A 21,551-nucleotide genomic window follows, 5' to 3' on the forward strand; every position below is an offset into this window, starting at 1 on the left:
CGCACAACAGGAGCGCTGTGAAGCAAAGATAAGGGTTTGAGGCAAGAAGTGCGGAACAGCTTATCCGAATCTCTTCCTTGCCCAGATGCTGCTTTGAGACTGAAACAAATGAAGTGCGTCAAAAGGACAGGTCCCAACTATGCTCACACTTAGCTAATCTTCTGGAATTAGTTTAGTATTTATTTCTTTTATTTATATACTGCCCTTCATCACCAGATCCCAGGGGAGTTAGGAAGGAATTACACATGAAAACATGAAGTAAATGATGCCAGAGTGCAGGTGTGGTTAGAGTGCTGGATTTGAAATCATAGAATCATAGAGTTGGAAGAGACCACAAGGGCCATCCAGTTCAACCCCCTGCCAAGCAGGAAACATGGGGGGAAATGGGGAGATCTATGTTAAAAATCCCAGTGGGTCACCTGGATCACTGGGTGAGCACAGGCCACTGGAGATTTCGAATCCTCACCTGCTTGCAACAGGGGTTGTCGTGATAATAAAAATAGCAGGTGGAGCCATGTATGCCCTGAGCAGCTTGGGAAAACAGTGAAATATAAACATGCAAAATATCCTCCAGATAGCAGTAAGTTTTAAATAAATAAATAAAAACACCACATTATAAACAGGCAAACACACACAGTCAAACACAAGCCAGTCACAAAACAATGTAAAATCACTGAAACTTACTGAGAGTAAGATGTGTTATAACACTGCAGCAATGGGGTACAAAGAGCTTCAAAGACTCCTCAGGACAGCACTGAAATGTCACAAAGAATCAAATTCTACATTAAGATCTCTTTGCAAGCATGGAAGTTTGTATGTTTTAAAGATAATGAGCATCCTACAGCAATAATTAGAAATCTGCCTCTGATTACTGGCCTTGATTCTGGAAGGCATGAATGGCTGGGTAAGATAATGTGCAATTTAAGGCCCACAAGCACAGAGAGAAGAACTGGCAAATATTCCCAGGGCCAGCAAAAACAGAGCAGCTAAGGTTACTCCTTGGTTTGCATCTCAACCAAGAAAGGCTGAGAGGAGGGAAAGAATAAGGTCTCACTTTCACAGCAGCTCGGCACATGTCGGCCACCATGCGTCCTGCTACTCTCGTCTCAAATATATTCGAAACAGCAAAATTGAAAACCTTCTCCAAGGCAACCTAAGAGAAACGCACAAAAGAAAAAGTGCAATTCAATCATCCATCGCTTTATGGGCAGATATATATATTCTGATTTAAATATATAATTGATGTCATTCTCACAGTGCAGGCAGAGGAGCTACGTGGAATCGGCTGCAAATTCAGTCTCCATCACAATGAGAAAACGAGAAAGGAATAAGGAAACCAAGTGTTCACCAACGCCATGTGGCAAACCACTTTTGGCAAGGGCATCACAAGTCAAAACTTAATGAGATAGTTCTACTCTTGCATAATCTACAGGGAACATGCAGCTCCTTGTTCCTGGGGGCAGCAGCACAGTGCTAGAAAGGCAGGATATATGACTAAGGGAGACACACTAGTTCTTCTCTGGGCAAGTCACTTTCAGCTACTGCCTCTGCCACTGATTGACCACCTATGCTTAAAAGAAACATGCTAGTAATAGGTCTGTGAAGTATCCAGGGATATGGAGACAGCTTAGGTAAGTCCAGCAGGTGACTTAGGTAAGTCACCCACCCTTCAGAATACCATATCAGCTTTAGCAAATAGGAAAGAATAATAAAAGCTTGCATAAGAATCATTTGATTTTCTAAGGCAGAACACAGGAGTCATGTACATATTGAAGAAGCTGCTTATTAAGGAACTAAAAGATACATGAAGAAGGCCTATGCCCTATGGGGGGGGGGAGGAATAAAGAAAAATACAACACGTTTAATTTTAAGTCTGGTGTTTTCTTAAATCAAGCTACAGTGTGACTTTCCCCTTACATTCTAGATCAGGGGTCAGCAAACTTTTTCAGCAGGGGGCCACTCCACTGTCCCTTAGACCTTGTGGGGGGCTGGACTATATTTTGGAAAGAAAAAAAAAGAAGGAATTCCTATGCCCCACAAATAACCCAGAGAAGCATTTTAAATAAAACCACACATCCTACTAATGTAAAAACACCAGGCAGGCCCCACAAATAACCCAGAGATGCATTTTAAATAAAAGCACACATTCTACTCATGTAAAAACACGCTGATTCCCGGACCGTCCGCAGGCTGGATTTAAAAGGCGATTGAGCCGGATCCGGCCCCCAGGCCTTAGTTTGCCTACCCATGTTCTAGATGTTATTTAAGTCAGAAGGAAGCAGGCATTTCCTTGTCCTAGTTTCCACCAAGGTGATAATCCTGTGTCCGGGTTATACCACTTCAGACTGCAGGTGAGACCTCAAATGAATGCATTTCCTCCATACAAAAACATTCCCTCCACACCCGAAATGGAGAATGTCACAAAGGAAGAAGGTTCTACAGCCCACGTGCAAGTTTATCATCTTAACAGAACTAGATCCTTAACATCAAGCTTTAAAAGAAACCAAAAAACATAATGGAGTTGTGACATCACAAAGTCCACTCTTGGCACAGAAAACAACATCAGCACACACAGATCTGAAGAACTATGCTATTAATTCTTAATGTCCAAAGGGGCTTTTGGATTGTATGTCTCAAACAGTCATTCTCCTTCCATGCCGCTTGGTATGCCTTTTGGAACTGACACGTTTCAGAAGCAGTTTTCGGTACAGCATGAGGTTGTGCCATTTTAAATAGCAAAGTAACCCACCCTCTGTCCCCACTAAGCATGTCCAAGTAGATATTGGGAACCCATATTGTATATTCTGCTTTAATTGTGTGCTACAGTTTTACAGTGCTTTATAATTGCTGGTTAAGCTAATGAACATGTATCCTGGTCTTTTAATGTACTTCCTTGCCTAAACACAGAACAGGGAAGGGGGGGGGAAGAATTTTGAAACCATCTACAGTTCCACAAGCTTTTACAAAAAAGGGGGGGAGGCAAAGAAGTTGAACACTTTTCCTACTCTTGGTGACACATACCTTAAATATCTCTTTTGAACACTGTGTGAGAATTGTGCTGAAAGTTGAGGACAAGCCTAATTCCACTAAACTCTCCAAATGAGTCATTTTTTCTGTCTCCGTCTCTTCTCTTGTTTGTTCCAGTGTGCTGCTTTCTATGAGCGCAAAACACCTACACAATAAAAAGTCGAAGAAAAAAATATTAGGATTTTGGTGTTTTGTTTTTTTACCATGGGGAGATATCTCACTGGTGTCTCTCCACGCACTGTCTGCATAATGGGTTTGCCTGGCTTGTAAGGTCAGTGCTTGCTTCATCTTCAAAGAAATCTAAAAATCAAGGAAGCGGAAGAAATCTGCCACAAGAAAAGACAGGAGTGTCTACTGGGCTAAAGAAGCACAGAAGTATCATGGTTTTTTTGGCTGCAGGCTTCAAAGTGCACAGTGCCAAATCAGAAAGGAGGAGGAAGGGAAGAGCTGTACAGCCACTCATTTTGAATACAGCCCTGGAGAAAGGCACTGAGATGCTGTAGCAAGATATATCCATGCTCATGGCTTCTGCTGTTGCAGTTCTGCCACTTCAGCTCCCTGTCTCTCTCCATACTTCACTGGTTCTATACCTGCAATCCCCTTCATAGAACATTCATGCACCACAATCAACCCTCTCTCCCTCTCTTCGCAAGCACCAACCCAAAAAACAGGCAATCTGTGAATCCTTCAACATATCATTTCCCCCAATTTTTAAATGCAATTTAAAATGTATAATCTTAAACATACACCACTCTGCAAGTAAAAAAGGTAAAGGGACCCCTGACCATTAGGTCTAGTCACGGACGACTCTGGGGTTGTGGCGCTCATCTCGCTTTATTGGCCGAGGGAGCCGGCATACAGCTTCTGGGTCATGTGGCCAGCATGACAAAGCTGTTTCTGATTCAACCAGAGCAGCGCACGGAAACGCTGTTTACCTTCCCGCTGGAGCAGTACCTATTTATCTACTTGCACTCTGACATGCTTTCGAACTGCTAGGTTGGCAGGAGCTGGGACCGAGCCAGTGTGGTTCGCGTCTCCACTCCCCCACATGCAGCTGCTGGGTGACCTTGGGCTAGTCACACTTCTCTGAAGTCTCTCAGCCCCACTCACCCCACAGAGTGTTTGTTGTGGGGGAGGAAGGGAAAGGAGAATGTTAGCCGCTTTGAGACTCCTTCGGGTAGTGAAAAGTGGGATATCAAATCCAAATCCAAACTCTTCTTCAATGGGAGCTCACTCCGTCGCAGGGATTCGAACCGCCAACCTTCTGATCAGCAAGCCCTAGGCTCTGTGGTTTAACCCACAGTGCCACCCGCGTCCCTACTCTTTATGTAGTCAGGTACTATTAAAAGCATCTATGTACTAATCTGCCCTGTGACCAATAGAATTGGGAACATAAATTAAGAGAAAACATCCAATGGGCAAGACTAAGTTTAGAAACACTTTGAAAGCCAGCAGAGCAGTTATCACCTCATCAGTACACTCAGTCTCCCACCACAACTTGCCTGTCCATAAACTGCAGTACAAAATCTTCAAATTCAGCAGTAGCAGAGCACAGTTCTCTCTCCACCTATGATGTCAGGGCACAACAAGAAATGAAATACTTTAATTTTAGTTTCTAGTCTTTCCAAACTATGATACACATTCCAAGAAGCTGCTAGAAACCTCAGAATGATCTTACATATCCTTTTTAGTTTAGCTAGGCTATAGACTCAAACGAAAACAGAACCATCAAAATACAGTTTTATGAAATTATTATTTTCTCAAAAAAAAAAATCATTATACTGTCTTCTAAACATTCTGCCCCTCAGTTACCCATGCCACAATCCTCATTATTGTCAAACAGGTTAAAACTCCAAATACTGGGATCAGAATTGAAAAACTGTATAAAACCAAAAACTTTCATTTGCAAATTTGGGCCATATATGTAATTTTATTCTTCCAGGTGCAAAGCATATTTTTTGCTTGTGAAGTATAGACAAAATAATATTATTTCCCCTTTCTTGAAACGGGCTTTGACTTATACAGACATCTTTTGCCCTCTCGTATTTACACTTTAACCTCTTTTTAAACAGTTCAACATGCAATAGCTTCTTACACTTAAAAAAAGAAGCATATATTAGCCAAGAGCTTCTTACACTAAAGAACACTTGAGACAGCTTATATTAGCCATTTAACATCTTACCTCTGTGAGGTTATTTCTCTCTCGTAGTACAGATGAACAATCTACTAAAGGCACAAGAGTGGAAAACGTTGCAATAAACTGGAATGTGATCTATTGGAAGATGCAAAGGAAGTTTCAGCGTGAATCACTTATACTGAAAGACAGCATGTTTGTTTTTTGAACTGTAATGTAAAAAACTGAAATAGGCGGTAAGGCAAACCCTTGTGTCAGGGTTGGGTCAAAACGTATGCCCACTCATCCTAAACCTCGTGTGTGATGTAACATGCGTCACACCACAGTAAGTGCATGCTTACTTTGAATTCCTGCTGCCTTATACCACAACTCCTTTTTAAGGTAAATGAGCACAAAAACGGCACACATGACAGCAAAGGATGAGTATGGAATCCCCCGATTTCAAATGTCCAGACCAAACCAGAGGGTTGCAAGATGAATTACAAAAAGATGTCTGGCACAATGTCTTATTACGTTGAATATTTAGTATGAACCGCACTCTGTTCGTATTTGTGTGTATTAGTTTAAATTTCCAGAGTCTTTTAAACACTTTGTAGAACACATGGAACATGCCTGGGCAAGTAATTTATCACCTTTTTATTATATAGATTTACTTTATACATTTATATTTTATACATGTGGTAGTCCCACCCCCTTCACTACCAAAAATAATAATAATGTGTTAGTCCCTTGCTAAAGCTGCCCACTAGGTGTCATTTTTTCTTCCTTGTTCTCCATATCCTGAACAACCACTATTTATAATTTCTTTCCAACAACGTTAAAAAACACTTAGGCAGAGTGGATAGGTAAGGGAAAACAAAGCCACCAGAGAGTTACGCATTCTTTCATAGTTTTATTATATTACAATACAAGCCACCAAACTGCACTCATTTGGGCACTGCTGTGTGTGCTGTGCCCTTCACCCCTGCAACGGAGCTGGTCTGGGGTCCTTACGAGGGGGAGAAGTGGCACCCTGGAGAAGGGCAGGGGTTTGAAATATGACAACAGGACACATGGGGGCAGGGCAATGAAGCTGTGGGAAAATGTGACTGTGCTGTAACGGTTTTTACTCACCATGCATTTGCTAAAGTCGTTTGGATCTACACCAGGCAACGCTCTCATCAGCAGAGGCAACATGTGCGTTGGACCTTCGGGAAATGACTGGCCCCCAGATACCAGGCTACGAGCTACTCCAATTACACAGCTTAAAGTGGCTGTGAGTTGGTGAGGTTCTGTTAAAGTCTCCAGTGCAGGGTATGTTCTATGCATTTTTTGTGGAAGAGAAAAATTACAATTAGATGAACTCTCTTCTATGGCGACGCAGTGAGTCACTGAAATAATTCTTTGCATTTCTACTCATGTAGGGATATAGGGAGCTGCCTTATACAGTCCGCTGGGTCCATTTAGCTATGTATGATCTACAATAACTGCCATTAGCTCTCCAGAGTTTCAGAAAGGGGGCATTCCCAGCCCTAACTGGAGATGGTGGGGATCAAGGCTAGGACCTTCCACATTCAAAGGAGTTTCTCTACCAATGCATTACAGCCCTCAACTACATCTATACTAAATATATTTCACATCGGCCCATATGCAGAATGTGCAAAATAAGTTCTCAACCAGGCAGCTTTGTATGTTAGAACCCAGGGTCATTCAATAAAGCTGGAAGGTGGGAGGGTCGTAACAGACAAAAGGGAAATAAACTTCTCCACAAAGCACAATTTTAGAGACAACTTTGAACAAGATTAGATGGGTTCATGAAGGACAAGGCTATCATCAGCTACTAGCCATGATGACTTTATAAGCAACGGTGGCCAACGCAGCACCCGATAGGGACACACATACTCTAAGAGGACTTCCATGGTGCCCAAAGCATCCACTCCCCTCACACTGAAAAGCAAGGCTTCAACATTAGCCTTGGGGGGGGGGGGAGCATTCTACGGTAGCCAGCAGGTATGCGCATGGTGTCCACAATGGCTTGTCCAGTTTACAAACGTCAACCCACAAGCCCAAGAAGGTTGGTGACCTGTGCTGTGTCCCCCCCCAATGTCCTGTTGATGGGCTTTCCAGAGGCATCTGGTTGACCATTGCAGAAAGCAGAATGGTGGACAAGGTAGGCCTTTGGTCTCAACCAGTCTGGCTGTATGCACTTGACATCTTAGTGCTCTATGTTGGAAAAGAAGGCATTAACATTATTTTCACCTGCAGGACCTCTAATCAGATGTATATTTTTATAGTTTGTCTATATGAAATATAAACAATGAATTTCAAACAAACCCTATGTGGGCTATGTAATATAACATTAAATATCAGCAAAATGAAGTTGCATTGCGCTTCTTCCTACTCGGGACCACATGAAAAAACCTACGGCAGGAAATGCTTAATATTGTTCAAATTTGCGGCCAATCCTCTGTTTCGTGGCAATTATAAGATGCCACATTTGAATGGTAATATTATAAATTTTAAAAATAAATCCATAAAACGGGAGACAGGCAAGGGGAACGCATCATGCATCTGAACAGAAGTCCAATGTTCTCTTGCCAAATTTGAGTTTCTCAGCTGCAGAAAGGATGCAACACTTTCCCTGGCCATCTAAAACATAGAAACTAAACCACTATTCCGAAGTCCTATTTGGACTCACTTTTCAAGTACTGGTGGGATTACCAACTCAGGGCGCATCAGTGCGAGATTCTGCAGAGCTTGGGCTGCTTCTAGGCTTCCAGTTTTGCTGAACATTGCTAAAAGAACAGGCTGAATAATACATTCTACAAAGTCTGTTATATCCTGGTCGGTGAGTTTATGGCTGTCAGGCACAGGAGTAAGCCAAGTCATCTTCTTGTAACGCTCACGATGCAATCTTCTGACAACGCTACTGGGTAGCCGCTGAAGCAGCTTCATTAGCTTGTTCTACCACCATACAGAAAAGACAAGAGAACCAATTTCAGTGACATAGCAGTAAGAAGAAATGCAAAAGCTATTTTGCCCTCTCTACACTTAAGTGCATTAAAAATCAGTCAATTTCTGGGCAATTTGTCAAGCAGCCTAATTTATCCTATTCCCTTAAAATATATATCCAGGGCCAGGTGACTAAGAGCCTATTTGGACATTCAAATTATTTCCCATGCAATATGGCCAGATTATCCTTGAGAGACAATTGAGTGGAGGGCGTAACTTGTAGCCAAGCTGGCCAGATACAGCCAGAGCTACTTGGAAACAATGTATGTGAATAAAGAGGTTAAATGTTTTGTATTTATGGGCTTCAACGACCACACCTTTCATTTTCCACCAAGATGGTGGTGTTCAACTAAGTTTTATTCACATTAGAACCACTGCAATTAAGGAACTCAACTCAGTCATGTTCATTAATTTGAATGGGTCCTCTCTAAATAAATCCTAGTTGAATACCACCCAGTATTTCCAACGTCTGAATCAATCTAAAAACAGGTTTAGACAAAACGGGTGTGCAGCTACAGTAGTACAATTAAATAAGATGGCCTAGTCAGAATACAATGCATTAGTAGCTGAAGAAAATGAGGAGCCCCAAGATTCCACTCCAAGACAAACACTGAAGTGCTTGATGTCAAGATTAGAAATATATATAGATATACATAAATCCTTACCAACCAGCGGCCATTATTTGAGGGATGGTAAAAAGATGCAATGCTTTTGAATAACCCAGACAAGTGCTTCTGTACAAGCTTGCTTGGTCCACCCTGTCCAGAAACAAAAATAAACCAAGTTATTTGATACAACTTCAAAGAACACAAACAGGGCCAAGATGCAGTTATAAACAACTCAATTTTAATGGGCCCCAAGATAAAGGATTAATAAAGGGTTAGAGTCGCATCATGTTCTTTTCAGTAGCAGTGAACATACTGAGGTGAAAAGCCAAACCCAGCACAAAATATTTTTTATGGAAGTGCTTACCCAAACTTGCAATATGTATAATGTTTGACAATCACGTGTAGGGGAGACCAACCTTCTCAGTTAAGGTTTTCAAATATATGAACTACAGAAGTTCCAACTTCCAAAATGGAAGGCTGGCATTTACAGGTTCACTGTGGGGCAGCTAGCACCAAAACCCACACAAAACAGATGCAATGTACTGTATGTAGTTTTCCTGTTAATTCACCCCCTAAAAGCAAGTATCTGACCTATCTGTCCAGTACTAGTTAAAACAAATTCAAAAACATTCTCATACTAGTTTATAATTCAGAGGATCTGAAAGAGAAACTTCATTTTTCTTGTTTGAATCAGAAAACTTCATTTTGATCTGACTCCATTTTGTATCACACTGGTGTATGAAGTCTTAACTAACCCTTCCTAGTAGGAAAAAAAATTGTTCTTTGGTATGTATGAATGAATTGTTCTTTGGTATGAATGATGAGAAACCGGTGTCCTGGTACATTGACAGAATGCATCATTAATCTCTGAAGACAATAACCATAGCAACAACTGAAGGAATGCTAGGAGATCAGCTAGGTGGAACGACTGCATTTAATCTTGAAGTCAATTGAAGAATGGATATATTAATCCAACATAAATGAAGAGGAGACAGCCTATCTTCTGCTGTGTATGCACTGGTAACCTCTAGGTTAGATTACTGCAGCACGTTATATGTGGGGTTGCCTCTGAAGACAGTTCAGAAACTTCAGCTGGTGCAGAATTCAGCAGCCAGCTTGCTCATGTAACGCCAATCCTGGCAGTTTAAGTATATAGCACCAATCCTGGCCCAACTTCACTGATTGCCAATTAGTTTCTGGGCCAATGCAAAGTGTTGGTTCTGAGCTATAAAGCCTTAAATGGCTCACCAAAGCAATATTTTAAGGACCACCTCTCCTCGTATGAACCAACCCAGACCCTGCAATCATCATCTAAGTCCTTTCTTTGTGTGCTCCCTCCACGAGAGGTCCACAAGGTGGAATGTTCTCCCCAGAGCGGCTCACCTGGTGCCTTCATTAGATATCTTTAAGAGCCAGCCAAAAACATTATGCTTCTCCCAGGACTTTGGCAAATTAAACAACTTATGGCCTTTTAAACTCCAGGGGGAGGGATTCATTCTTTTGTTACTATGTTACATATTTTGGTTTTTTAATATTATAACCCACCCTGTGTTCCTTAGAAAAAGGGCAGTATGAAAATTTAATAAAGAATAGGTAAGTCAAAAGTTAATAATGAAAGACATTGATGAATCACATGTAATCACATATTACTATAATGAAAGGTTGGGGAGGGACAGGCAGAGGAGCCATAGATTTCTGATGGGCTTAGATTTCACGAAGTGGGTTGTAACTGCTATAGAATGTTTTGTTGTAACCATATGACTGACTAACAGTAGCACCTAAGTGTATAAAATTATATCACGTTGCAGTCTTCCTGTAATTTTTGCGTATGTTTGTAGCAATAAAAGCCTACTTTTTACTTCAAGCCTGTGTCTGTTTGGCGTCCCATTGGGGCCCCCGTCAAACAGACCTCTAGAAATTTCTCTGTCAGATCAGCTGTGAGAGCACTACTTTTTAAACACACAAGCATACAGAGAGCAAAGGATATGCTCTCATAATCTACAACAGAGATCTGTGGAGGCTACCGGACACTTCGCCAACAACAGATTAAGCAGTTTTATCTGACCTCAGCAGCCCTGCCAAACTGATTTATAAACCAGTAGTATGTGATTAAGAGGTCTGCTGATAGTTTCACTCATAAAGGAAAAAGTTGTTTTCATAAATCCCACGTGTCTCTTGGGGTTTTTTTGTGACTGGGGAAACTCAGCCACATGGGCGGGGTATAAATAATAAAGTATTATTATTATTATTATTATTATTATTATTATTATTATTATTATTATTATCAGGTCCTGGGCAAACCAGAGGACATGATGCCTCCTGGGATGCTTCAGGGTATGTGGTCATGGCTTAATTACTGAGTATGAGGACAGAATGCTCTCCCCTAAGAAGCTAGCCCCACCAGCTCTTGGTTATACAGCACAACTTTATTTATTCCCAAACTTGTGGGCCAGCCAAAATATTTATCATCAAAAACATGCTTAAATGCCAGTGTTTGGCTAACTGGGGAGAGGGAGGAAAGGTGTAGAGAAAATTTAAGGGTCCTACCATCATGGCTGTAATCCACATGACTGCATGCCCAATGTCATATGCATTTGTTAGGAATCGTGGAACTAACACTTGGTTGCTTCCCACTGGAAGATTCAAACTTCGCAGTATTCTGGTAAATATCTGCAGAAAAAGTAATTCCACAATCAAATAACCGAAATGCATTATGAACGGTGTTTGGTATTTCTTACAGAGTATGAGAAAATTGGCACAGCACTAGCACGGTGCTTTCAGAATGGATCCCGGAAAACTTTCAGGTAAGGAAGTGTCTGCAACTTCACTTCAACGGAAGAATCTATTGTCCACCTGAGCCATCTTGAGATCTCCCTCAATTTATGTACCATTTACTATTGCACAGAAAGTCCACATCTCTGCAAATTGGTTTGGAATTTCTCACTGCTGCATCCCTTGTAAGCATCCGCAAAGCATCTACTTATGAGTTGCTGAAAAAATAAAGTCCCGCCATGCCTCCAGAAATTAACCTTGCAAGTCAGTCAACTAAAGCTAAGCAAAAACCCACTTTCTCAGCAGTGGCCACTAAATCTCACGCTTCAGCTTCCTACATTACTGTGCACCCTGAGAGGGGCTTGGTAGTAAGCTAATATGTCCCAGAAGAGTTTTAAAACTATGGAACAATTGTTATGATTAAGAAAGGCTTAAAATGCCTCAAGGCCTTTTTACAGAAGCAATTTAGGACAAGCTATAAGATTAAAAATTAAAAATGATATAATTAAAAATGATATAATTAGGGAGTCACAAACACTTGCAGCAGGCAGGGGGACGAAACAGACGGAGGGATGTAGTTCCTCCCCATACACCAGCCTTCTCCAACCTAGTGCCCTCTCCAGCCTTTCTCAACGTTGGGTCCCCAGATGTTTTTGACCTACAATTCTCAACATCCCTAGGTAGCAGGACCAGTGGTCAGGGATGATGGGAGTTGTAGGCCAAAAACACCTGGGGACCCAAGGTTGAGAAAGGCTGCTCTAGATGTTTAGGGATACAAATCCCATCAGGAAAGGACTACAGCCCTCATGTCCTGCTTATGAGTTTCCAGGGGAATCTAGCTGGCCACTGCAGCAAACAAGATGGTGCACTAGATGGGCCTTTGGCCAGATCCAGCCTGGCTCTTCTTACCTACTTAGGCAGGGGTTGTCAGTAAAGTAAAGTAAAAGTATACTAAACAAGCGAACAATTCTCATGTTATCCTTGTTTTAATATTATTCCTTCTATATATTAGATATTACCTTTGGAATATAGGGATCCCAGTCAATGTAGCCTATGTTATCAGTGGCCAAGCGTGCAAAAAGGTTGACTAGGTGCTGGAAAGAAAGAAACCACATATGACATTTTCAGTACAAACTTTGCTCCTGCTTCTTCCCTTAACTGAACAGAGGTTGTACAAGAAAACCTCAGTACATACAAAATGGGATTAACTGCACAAGGCCAAAAATTTCAACCAACCAAATTGCAAGGGTACTTGATCAAAAGATAATTTCAACTTTAGCCCAGGTGTGTGTGTGTGTCAAACACTCTTAGCCCGCACTCCCTCCTCCTCCTCTATGGTAAAAGAGGAGAAATTTAGGAGATTCCCTTTCTAGTTTTAGTTATATGCAGCTTGCAACGTTCTCACTTTTGACTTTCAGGTCTCTCGCGTGGACAGTCATTTTAATAAGTGTTTACACTGTTGTACATTGTCCTGGCACTTTGCGAGTGTGTGGTACATAAATACTTTTGTAAATACTAAATTATAAAATGTAATCTGGGAGCAGAATTATGGTTAATACTAACTAGGATTAATTTCAACAAGCCAACTTTAGGAACTATGGTTTGTAATTTACTTGTCTGAAACTAATCATAGCTAGAAGCAAACTCTCCCAAACTCCTCCTTCTCACCATATGGGAGGAAGGGGTGTGCATACCAAAGACTTGTTGCTGCTTGTGCATGTAATACTAAACTACAGCTTAACGTGATGTTCACATGCAGCCTATGTCTGCCCCAGGCTTGAAAGCTAACACAATGCTGATGTAAGAAATAAAAAATGTCATGCTTTACTTTACAAAACTCTTACTAAATACAGTTCAATAATATTTATGGCAAACAAATATAGAGCCCTTTGCCAGAGTCTTATGATTTCTCTGCAAATTAAAAGATCATAGTAAACTGGTGTGATCTGAAAGAATTAGAAAGTACACCCATTTTAATGGCCTAGATTTTGACTTTCAGCTTGGAAAAACAACATTACGAAAAGGTTACAAAATGAACATTTCCCAAGAGAGCAACTAACAATGTAAACAGGAAGAAGAACCCAACCAACTATGGGCTTCTTTATTCAACTACTGGGCACATACGAATCCTATATTATCACAGCCCCCCCCCCCCGAACTAATATTCCTGGTCCAATTACAACACTATGGTGACCGGGGGGGGGGGGAGTGGGGGAAAGAAGTCAAAGCAGGAATACTTACTCCTTCCCACTGCGGAAGATTCTGAACTGAAACCCACAGGCCTAGAAACTCATCAAACCAGAGCCTGCAAGACAATGAAATCAGGCAAACAGATTTGTTGCCACGCCAAATTCATCATTCCCATTCTTAATAATAAACACTGCTCCCACCCTAATCACAGTAACAATTAATGCTCAGTATATGAAGTGCTATAAAAATATTAAATGGCACACATAATTATCTCAGAAATCATTACACCATCCAATAATGTCAGTCATTATTAGTTATAGTGCAGATGGTAAGACTGTTAAGAGCAGCTTGCTTAAGGCCAGTCAGGGAGCATATGGGTGGTGAAGAAGAAGAAGAAGAAATTAAAATGGGTGTTTCTGACTCTGACTGAAAGTTTCAGGCACTTTTCCTAGTCTCATACAGAATGTCATCAAAAGATGTCCTGAGGGAAATGCCTTTTTTTTTATCACTGTGGCCTCCAACAGCCAATACTGCTTTATCCCTTGGCACTGTTGTCCCCCTTCCCACTCAAATCATTTCTAAACCCACACAATGTTTTAATATTTATGTTGGCTAATTGAAATTTGATTATTTTGTAGCTGCTCCAGACTCCCATCTCTATATTAGACACTGGCACATGCCTATTAAGGAGTATTTGCCACTACTGGTCACAGAGCGTTTGAAACAACGGCAAGGTGACGCTTGGAGAATCCACTGTGATGTTCAATCACTCAACAATCAATCAGATCTGAAGGAGGAAACTCAAATGGCAACCCACCTGCAAGCCAAGTTGCAAGGCTACCAGGAGGAAATATAATAAAAAAATTCCTTCCAGTAGCACCGTAGGGACCAACTAAGTTTGTCATTGGTATGAGCTTTCGTGTGCGTGCACACGAAAGCTCATACCAATGACAAACTTAGTTGGTCTTTAACTGCTACTAGAAGGATTTTAAAATTTTTGTTTCAACTATGGCAGACCAACATGGCTACCTACCTGTAACTAGGAGGAAACATGATAGGAGAAAGCTGGTATTCAGATACTCGGGAAAGGGAGTGACCATAAGGAGGTCATTCCATTGTTCCATTTTATAGAGATGGTGACATGCCTAAAGAAACTCAAAACTCATAAACAAGCAAATATAAATCTATAGTGCATACTGAACTTGTCAACCGACTGGCTTGCAAAATAGCCACTGTCTGGTCACCCATGACAAGTAAGAATTGCCTTCAGGTGGGGAAATGTTACAACCATTGGGGTGTTTTATTTTGGGTTGGGGTTTTTTAGGTTACAAGTGGCATATGTATGTAGGTATGTAGGTGTGTGTATAAGTGCTACTAACAGTTTTAGATTCGTAAAATTGATTGAGGACTTCAAAGAGAGGTGAGATGCCAGCAGCACAAAATCACTTTTCCATACAATCATTCTTGTACCCAAACCTTAGAACCCTGTGCTTGGAACTAAGTCCTGCTGGCTGGAAAGGAGCTTACTTTGAAGGAAGTGCTGTCAACATTAGAAGCTAAAAAGCAACAATGTAAGCTCAGTATACAACATAAAAACAAAGCAAAAGCCTCAAAAAGCACAAAACAGCAAAGTATGGCAGACAATGTGCCACACACACACTGATGATATCAACAGAACAGAGTGAGTCCATATGGAAAAGGCAGCCTCCTTGAATCTAGGAATCCAAATATATACATAACGTTTGCTATGGTGGGGTGTGCCTTATCAGTGTTTACCACCCATCAGGATGAAAGCAACCACTTATAAAGCTATGCAAGGAACTCAAGGATGGAACACAGTCCAGTGGGGAGGTATTCTGGGGACAGGCACTTGAGTAAGTGTGGCTTAATATGACCTTGAAGTGATAAGCCCAAAGAGAAACAGAACTGAGATATGAAGCCACTTAATGAGAACATTCAAGGACAGCCTGAAACAGCTTGGAGATAAATATGGTGCTGTCTCAATTGATGAGGGCAGAAAATATGAGGAAGCATATTTTTTTAATGTCTATTACGCCTGCTGTACAGTTCACAATCCAACTTTTGACTGTATTCCATAGCTGCATCTATATTAACACACGCAGCTCGAATTCGTTCTCTCCACTCCCCACCATGTGATTTCTATGAGACAATTTACAAACAGAGATTATTGTTCCTGCAAAGAGGCAAAACCCTCGCTCAGATTCTAAACAAGATTTCAAACTTTATTGCAGACACATTCTGCTAAGAAATCCACTGGGGGAATGTTCCCAACCATCAACTTCTAATTACTCCCCACACATATGTATATGTACAAATATTCCCCCAATCTTTTAGCAACAGTTGCTTGATAAAGAAGCTGCAAATTCTGAAAAAGGAGCTAGAGTAAAATACGCTTATGCCAAAGTCTGCAGCTTAGGTACATTGGGAACAGATCCTGATCACTCAAGAAGCCATGGCTGAGATACAATGAGCTTCTGTATGTGTGGCCAACTTCTAGGGCATGACTAAGGCAATATTTTTACTCTCCACCCCCCCCCCCTTGAATAGCAAGCCTCAATGTCACATCACAAACTGCTTTTGAAACTCTCCTCATTCAAAACAAGCTTGCCTAGTGGCACAGGGATATGCTGTTTGAGAAATGCAAGCCTGAAGCACCTTTGGGCACAACTAGTCATGCAAATATTTGCATCAATGCATCGTTCCCTTAAACCTGCTTCATATTTCATTGCTGACAAACTAAAAAAAGATTCAAAAGAGCCACAATCCATTCATTAGAAATTTTAACCCTCAGCATCATTATTATAGCACTGAAATGTGCAGGAATTGTAAACCAAACTGAAACATGCCAAATCTATTCACACATGTCAATGACCAGAACCTCTTTAATCAAAGGAATGCCAGCTCCAGGATTGTGGGAGTCCATGAACAAAGCAAGGAACAGGTAAGGTGTTGTTGTTCAGTCGTTCAGTCGTGTCCGACTCTTCGTGACCCCATGGACCAGAGCACGCCAGGCACGCCTATCCTTCACTGCCTCTCGCAGTTTGGCCAAACTCATGTTAGTAGCTTCGAGAACACTGTCCAACCACCTCATCCTCTGTCGTCCCCTTCTCCTTGTGCCCTCCATCTTTCCCAACATCAGGGTCTTTTCTAGGGAGTTTGCCTACCTACAGGTACCTACAGGTAAGGTAGGCAAACAAAAGTTCTCTCATGCTGCCTCTGACCTTTCTAAGTGCATCTTGCAATATGAAAAAAAGTAGTGCACTTGGGATAATGGGAATTTTGCCAGTTTTGAGCTACCAGCAAATGCACAGCCTTACCTCCCTTTGGAGACAAGCTCTGGAGCCTGAACCGAAAGTATAGACACTAAAAAGCTTGGTTTGTTTAAGGCTTAGGGGTCCAATATGATTCTGCACCCAAATCAAGTTATTAGAGTTGGTACATCAGTCAATAAAAAGCAATGGTATCTACAGTATTCTTGCTGTAGAAAGAAAAGAGTCAGGCAATGCTGCTCAATATCAGCAACTCATTTGCTTCCCACTCAAGAAATAGAACTTTAATTGAATATATATATATTCAATATATATAGAGAGAGAGTATCAAATGTAAGAGAGTTAATTCTGGAGATCATCTCTCAGGTAAACCGATTAGATAATTCCTGTTACAAACAGGCATTCAGAATGCAACTATTTAAAACTCTACAATGAAGTACGTGGTGCAGTTCATTACATATATAATTTATTCAAAAGCCTTCCATGCAACAGATTGTTCGGTGAGAACATCTTGAAGTACCTAAGACCAACTTACCTAAAACCTTTGTGGTGGAGTTCTGGAGGAAGAGTGGTAGGCAGAAACAGTTCAAAGTAAGTGATGGCCTTCTGCATAGTAACATCAAAAGGGCACATTAGCGGCCTCCATTCATCTAGCATCTCGGCCGTTGAATTTTCGGGGAAATACCTAAAGAGAAAGATGGATGTGATGGGTTGGCTCATATGCACAAGTGGTACTTCAGCAACATATACAATCAGATGGACAGAATTCACTGGCACAAGGTGCAGCGATAGAAGGCACTACGCTCAGGCGTCTTTTTAAACAGCATTAGAGAGAATGAAGGAAAGGTGATCATGGTAGCTAAACAGGACCTCAGTGTACAGAGGCAATAAGCCCTGAAAACCAGTAATGGAGGGAGGGGGGAAAAGAAGATGGGAATGCCATCTCTTGCATGGCCTGACTCTGGCCATCCCTAAGGTACCGATGGACCTTTGGCCTGGTGCAGAAAGACAAAACAGATGTTCTTATGAGTAGAGCTGTGAAGGCGTGGAAAAAACCAGAAGATTCGGGGGGAAACGTTTTTTCCCCATTTTTTTCCTGAAGCATTTTTTGGGGGTGTTTTCTGAAAAATTGAAAAAATTGTTTCAACCCAAGCAAACATTCAGTTTTTAGAAGTCCATAATAACTGTGATAAAGACAGACACAACAGAGTAGATGCAGAAGCAGAGACTGAAACTGATACTGATCATTACAACCCAGAAAAAGATTCTGATTAAATTTCATGCCCATTCATTGAAATTTAGTCCCACTTCCTTCTTCAGTTTTGTGGAGTTTTTTGTTTTGTTTTGTTTTGTTTTTGTTCCACATAAACTAGTAAACAGTTCAGGAGATTGTTGCTTCATTTGTTACAAATACAAATAAATATTATTTTAAAAGTAAATTCCGTTTGTAATAATTGTTTGGATACACTATATATTTAATATGCTAGTTGTGATAATTTTATGCCCATTAAAATTGTCCATAGTTATATTTTATGTTTCTAAAGTAACAGAATGACTTTCAATCTGGAAAAGAAAAAAGAAGTGCTAATGTAGCAATTTTTTATCAATTTTTATCATTTTTTTTCGAAACCCCCCCGGAAAAAACGGTTTTTTTCTGAGCTTCAAAATTTCCGGAAATTTTACATTATGAGAACTGGAAGCAGGAGAGAGATCATGCATTTAAAAAGTGCATGAGGGGATTGTAGTGATGTGCAGCCAGGTCTCCCAAGCAGAGCCCAGAAGCCATGCTCCCACCCTACAGCCACACATTTGGCGAAAGCAAAACTATAACTTTGTTGATAAAATGTGTGGTGGTAAAGATAATCTCACAATAAAAAATAGTTTGTGTCATTAACAGCACGCCAGGTTTACACAATGCTGACAACATTCTTTATGCCAGGTTTTCTCAACCTTGGGTCCCCAGATGTTTTTGGCCTACAACTCCCATGATCCCTAGTGGTCAGGGATGATGGGAGTTGTAGGCCAAAAACATCTGGGGACCCAAGGTTGAGAAAGGCTGCTTTATGCACTAGTTCCCAAACTACAAGAATAGAACAATAGGAATCTCTTTTTTGGACACCAGTGTTTAGCTTGCCCCAATGGTAGAGATGATAGTGACCCAAACAAGATCTGAGAGGATATAATTCAATTGGAAAGATTTACTTTAAGTTTGTCAGCAGCAGACCAGTGAATGCATTTCCGTCTATAAAATATACAAGCATAAAAGTATCAAAGAAAAATTAACAGCACATTATATGTGAATGCATCTTGGGGAATGAAAAATGTAAGGAGCGGCACAGTTACTATTACATGAAAGGGTTACAAAATGTCAGATTATGATTAACCTGACCAGCTACTTCTGTTTATGAATGAGATAGACGTAGTTTTTAACACAAGGAGTCTTCTAAACAAAAATATGTTCATGTCATAACTGCCATACTTATTAACCACAAATAATTACAGTCTTCACTACCAAGTAAGCGGGGGCGGGGGGCTAAAAAAACTTACACACTTTGATCTCTCAGGGATACATGTGTTCTATTTTCCACCAGTAGCTTCATGAATTTAAAAGTGCAGTATCTGAAGGGCTTCTGTTGCCCACTGCTGATGGCAAAACCCCATAAATACACAGGACTTCCCCCGCTTCCATAAAAGGCTAACGGGAATGCCCCCCTCTGCACATGTAGAGCTATCTTGCCATTTAAGGCTTGAAAGAGAAAATATTTATCTTTAAGAAATACATAACGACTTTGAAAGCTGTTAAAAGTACTTACGGTCTACAGTTTTTCACGAGGGTTTTCAAAACACTTTCTACAGAGCTAAAAAAAGGGAGAGAGAGAGAGAGAGAGAGAGAGAGAGAGGTTAGGTAAATTACATCATCCTATTTCAAGTGAAGTATATCAAGACAATTGCCTGATTGGGCAAAGTTTATGATGATACTGATGCAATTAGACATCTTCTTGTGTGCATGCAGCAGCTAATCTTCCTTTACAGACCTAATTACAAGGATTAAAGCTGATCTGCCCGATTCCTGACTCTGCTCTTTACTTCTCCTTGAGTATCTGTTGGGACGTATAAGAGGAACCACCAATATAACAACTTATTTGATTATGTCATGTTCTGAACTAAGCAACTTTATCAGGTTTTGAAAGAGAGAATGAGAAGTCACATAATAGTCGATAAGAGCTCTGGGATAAAATAAGTTGACTAAAATGTATCTTGTATTACTAAGGTATATTTCTAAAGTGCATCAGCTCAACCTAATACAGAAAATGTGTCTACCTCCTGAATAAGTCATCCCTGGACCCTGATGACAGCTCTTGATGGACTGCAAATATCCTCTTTATTGGATACAATGCTTCTCTTAAAGAATAATTAAGTCACTATAAAATAATCTGAATAGGAGCATGCTAGCCCTCGGAGTCAAATCTTTAAACTGCATCAATGCCTCTACCAGACAAAATGAGCCAAGAGAGACATTTCTGTGTAAAGAAGAACCTATTTAATAATTTCTCTAACAATAATACTTTACACTCTACCTACCCAACATGCTTTTCATTTTTAATAACCTGCTCTAGTTGGTTTAGTAATTTGACCCATGTCATGAGTATTTCATTTTCATTTTTTAAATTTCATTTTCATTTTTGCTTTGTTTTGGCAAGAACGGAGCTGGACCAAGGCAGAGTGAAGCAGAAAGAGGCAATGATAGTCCTGTGTTCTGCTCTTGCTTTAGAATGAAAGGAGGGACATAACAGACGCAGCAACATCCATTATGCGACCAGTAAAGTGTTTGAAACAAGGTATGCTTTCAAACAGGGCAAAATAAGATAAAACAGCATGACCATATCAAGATGTACTTTTCTTCTTTGCTCTGAAAGTCATGGTGGATTTCTAGCAAAGCCTCAAGAATGTGGAAGAGCTAGCAGCATTTTAAACAACTAGTTGGTGCAATAGAAGATCTCACATCACCTACTGATCTGTGTCTCATTTCATGGTATCCATATGGTTATAAACACTGTGCTCTATGAAGGACAGGAAGAGCTTAAGACCTCTCTCAACAGCTGCTCATGCTAGTCTATCACCATGGAATGGAAGAATAGGGATCCTGCCTCCTCTCACCTTTCCATAATTAAACATACCAGTGGAGATGTCTCAGAGCTTATTAACACCAGATTCTACTTACAAGTGCTGTCATAATAGTATGCTGAAGCACAGCCAACAAAGACTTCTGGAGCATCTTAAAGATGAACTAATTTATTATGGTGTACAGTGGAGTCACAATATGCCATGAGACAAATAGGCTGAAGCACACCAGATCGTTAACCAAGAAAATTATAGAGAATTATAGAGAATATAGTCGGGATAATCCTTCAGGAATACTGGAGCAATCCAATAAACATTATATAACTAGACTTCTGAAAAAATATTTAATAAAGACTCCCACGCAAACCTAATCATCGTAACATAGGAGGACAAGTCAGAATTATAACTGGTTGATGA

The 21,551-nt window shown here is 40.6% G+C and overlaps 1 protein-coding gene across 2 annotated transcripts in view; it reads right to left on the reverse strand.

The window, feature by feature from the left end:
• The window catches only part of PSME4 (proteasome activator subunit 4), a 76,508-nt gene that overhangs the window by 40,424 nt on the left and 14,533 nt on the right, over positions 1-21,551 (reverse strand). For both annotated transcript variants that reach the window (XM_033145083.1, XM_033145082.1), the window contains 13 exons: positions 19,826-19,870; positions 17,548-17,697; positions 13,774-13,837; positions 12,552-12,626; positions 11,308-11,430; positions 8,818-8,910; positions 7,839-8,104; positions 6,275-6,461; positions 5,210-5,299; positions 4,530-4,594; positions 3,022-3,172; positions 1,055-1,153; positions 685-754 (listed from right to left, as the gene is read on the reverse strand). In XM_033145083.1, coding sequence (XP_033000974.1) covers positions 685-754; positions 1,055-1,153; positions 3,022-3,172; positions 4,530-4,594; positions 5,210-5,299; positions 6,275-6,461; positions 7,839-8,104; positions 8,818-8,910; positions 11,308-11,430; positions 12,552-12,626; positions 13,774-13,837; positions 17,548-17,697; positions 19,826-19,870 — 1,478 coding nt within the window. The remainder of the gene's footprint in view (positions 1-684; positions 755-1,054; positions 1,154-3,021; positions 3,173-4,529; positions 4,595-5,209; positions 5,300-6,274; positions 6,462-7,838; positions 8,105-8,817; positions 8,911-11,307; positions 11,431-12,551; positions 12,627-13,773; positions 13,838-17,547; positions 17,698-19,825; positions 19,871-21,551) is intronic.

The sequence above is a fragment of the Lacerta agilis genome, chromosome 3, assembly GCF_009819535.1.
Source record: "Lacerta agilis isolate rLacAgi1 chromosome 3, rLacAgi1.pri, whole genome shotgun sequence".
NCBI classification, from domain to species: domain Eukaryota; kingdom Metazoa; phylum Chordata; class Lepidosauria; order Squamata; family Lacertidae; genus Lacerta; species Lacerta agilis.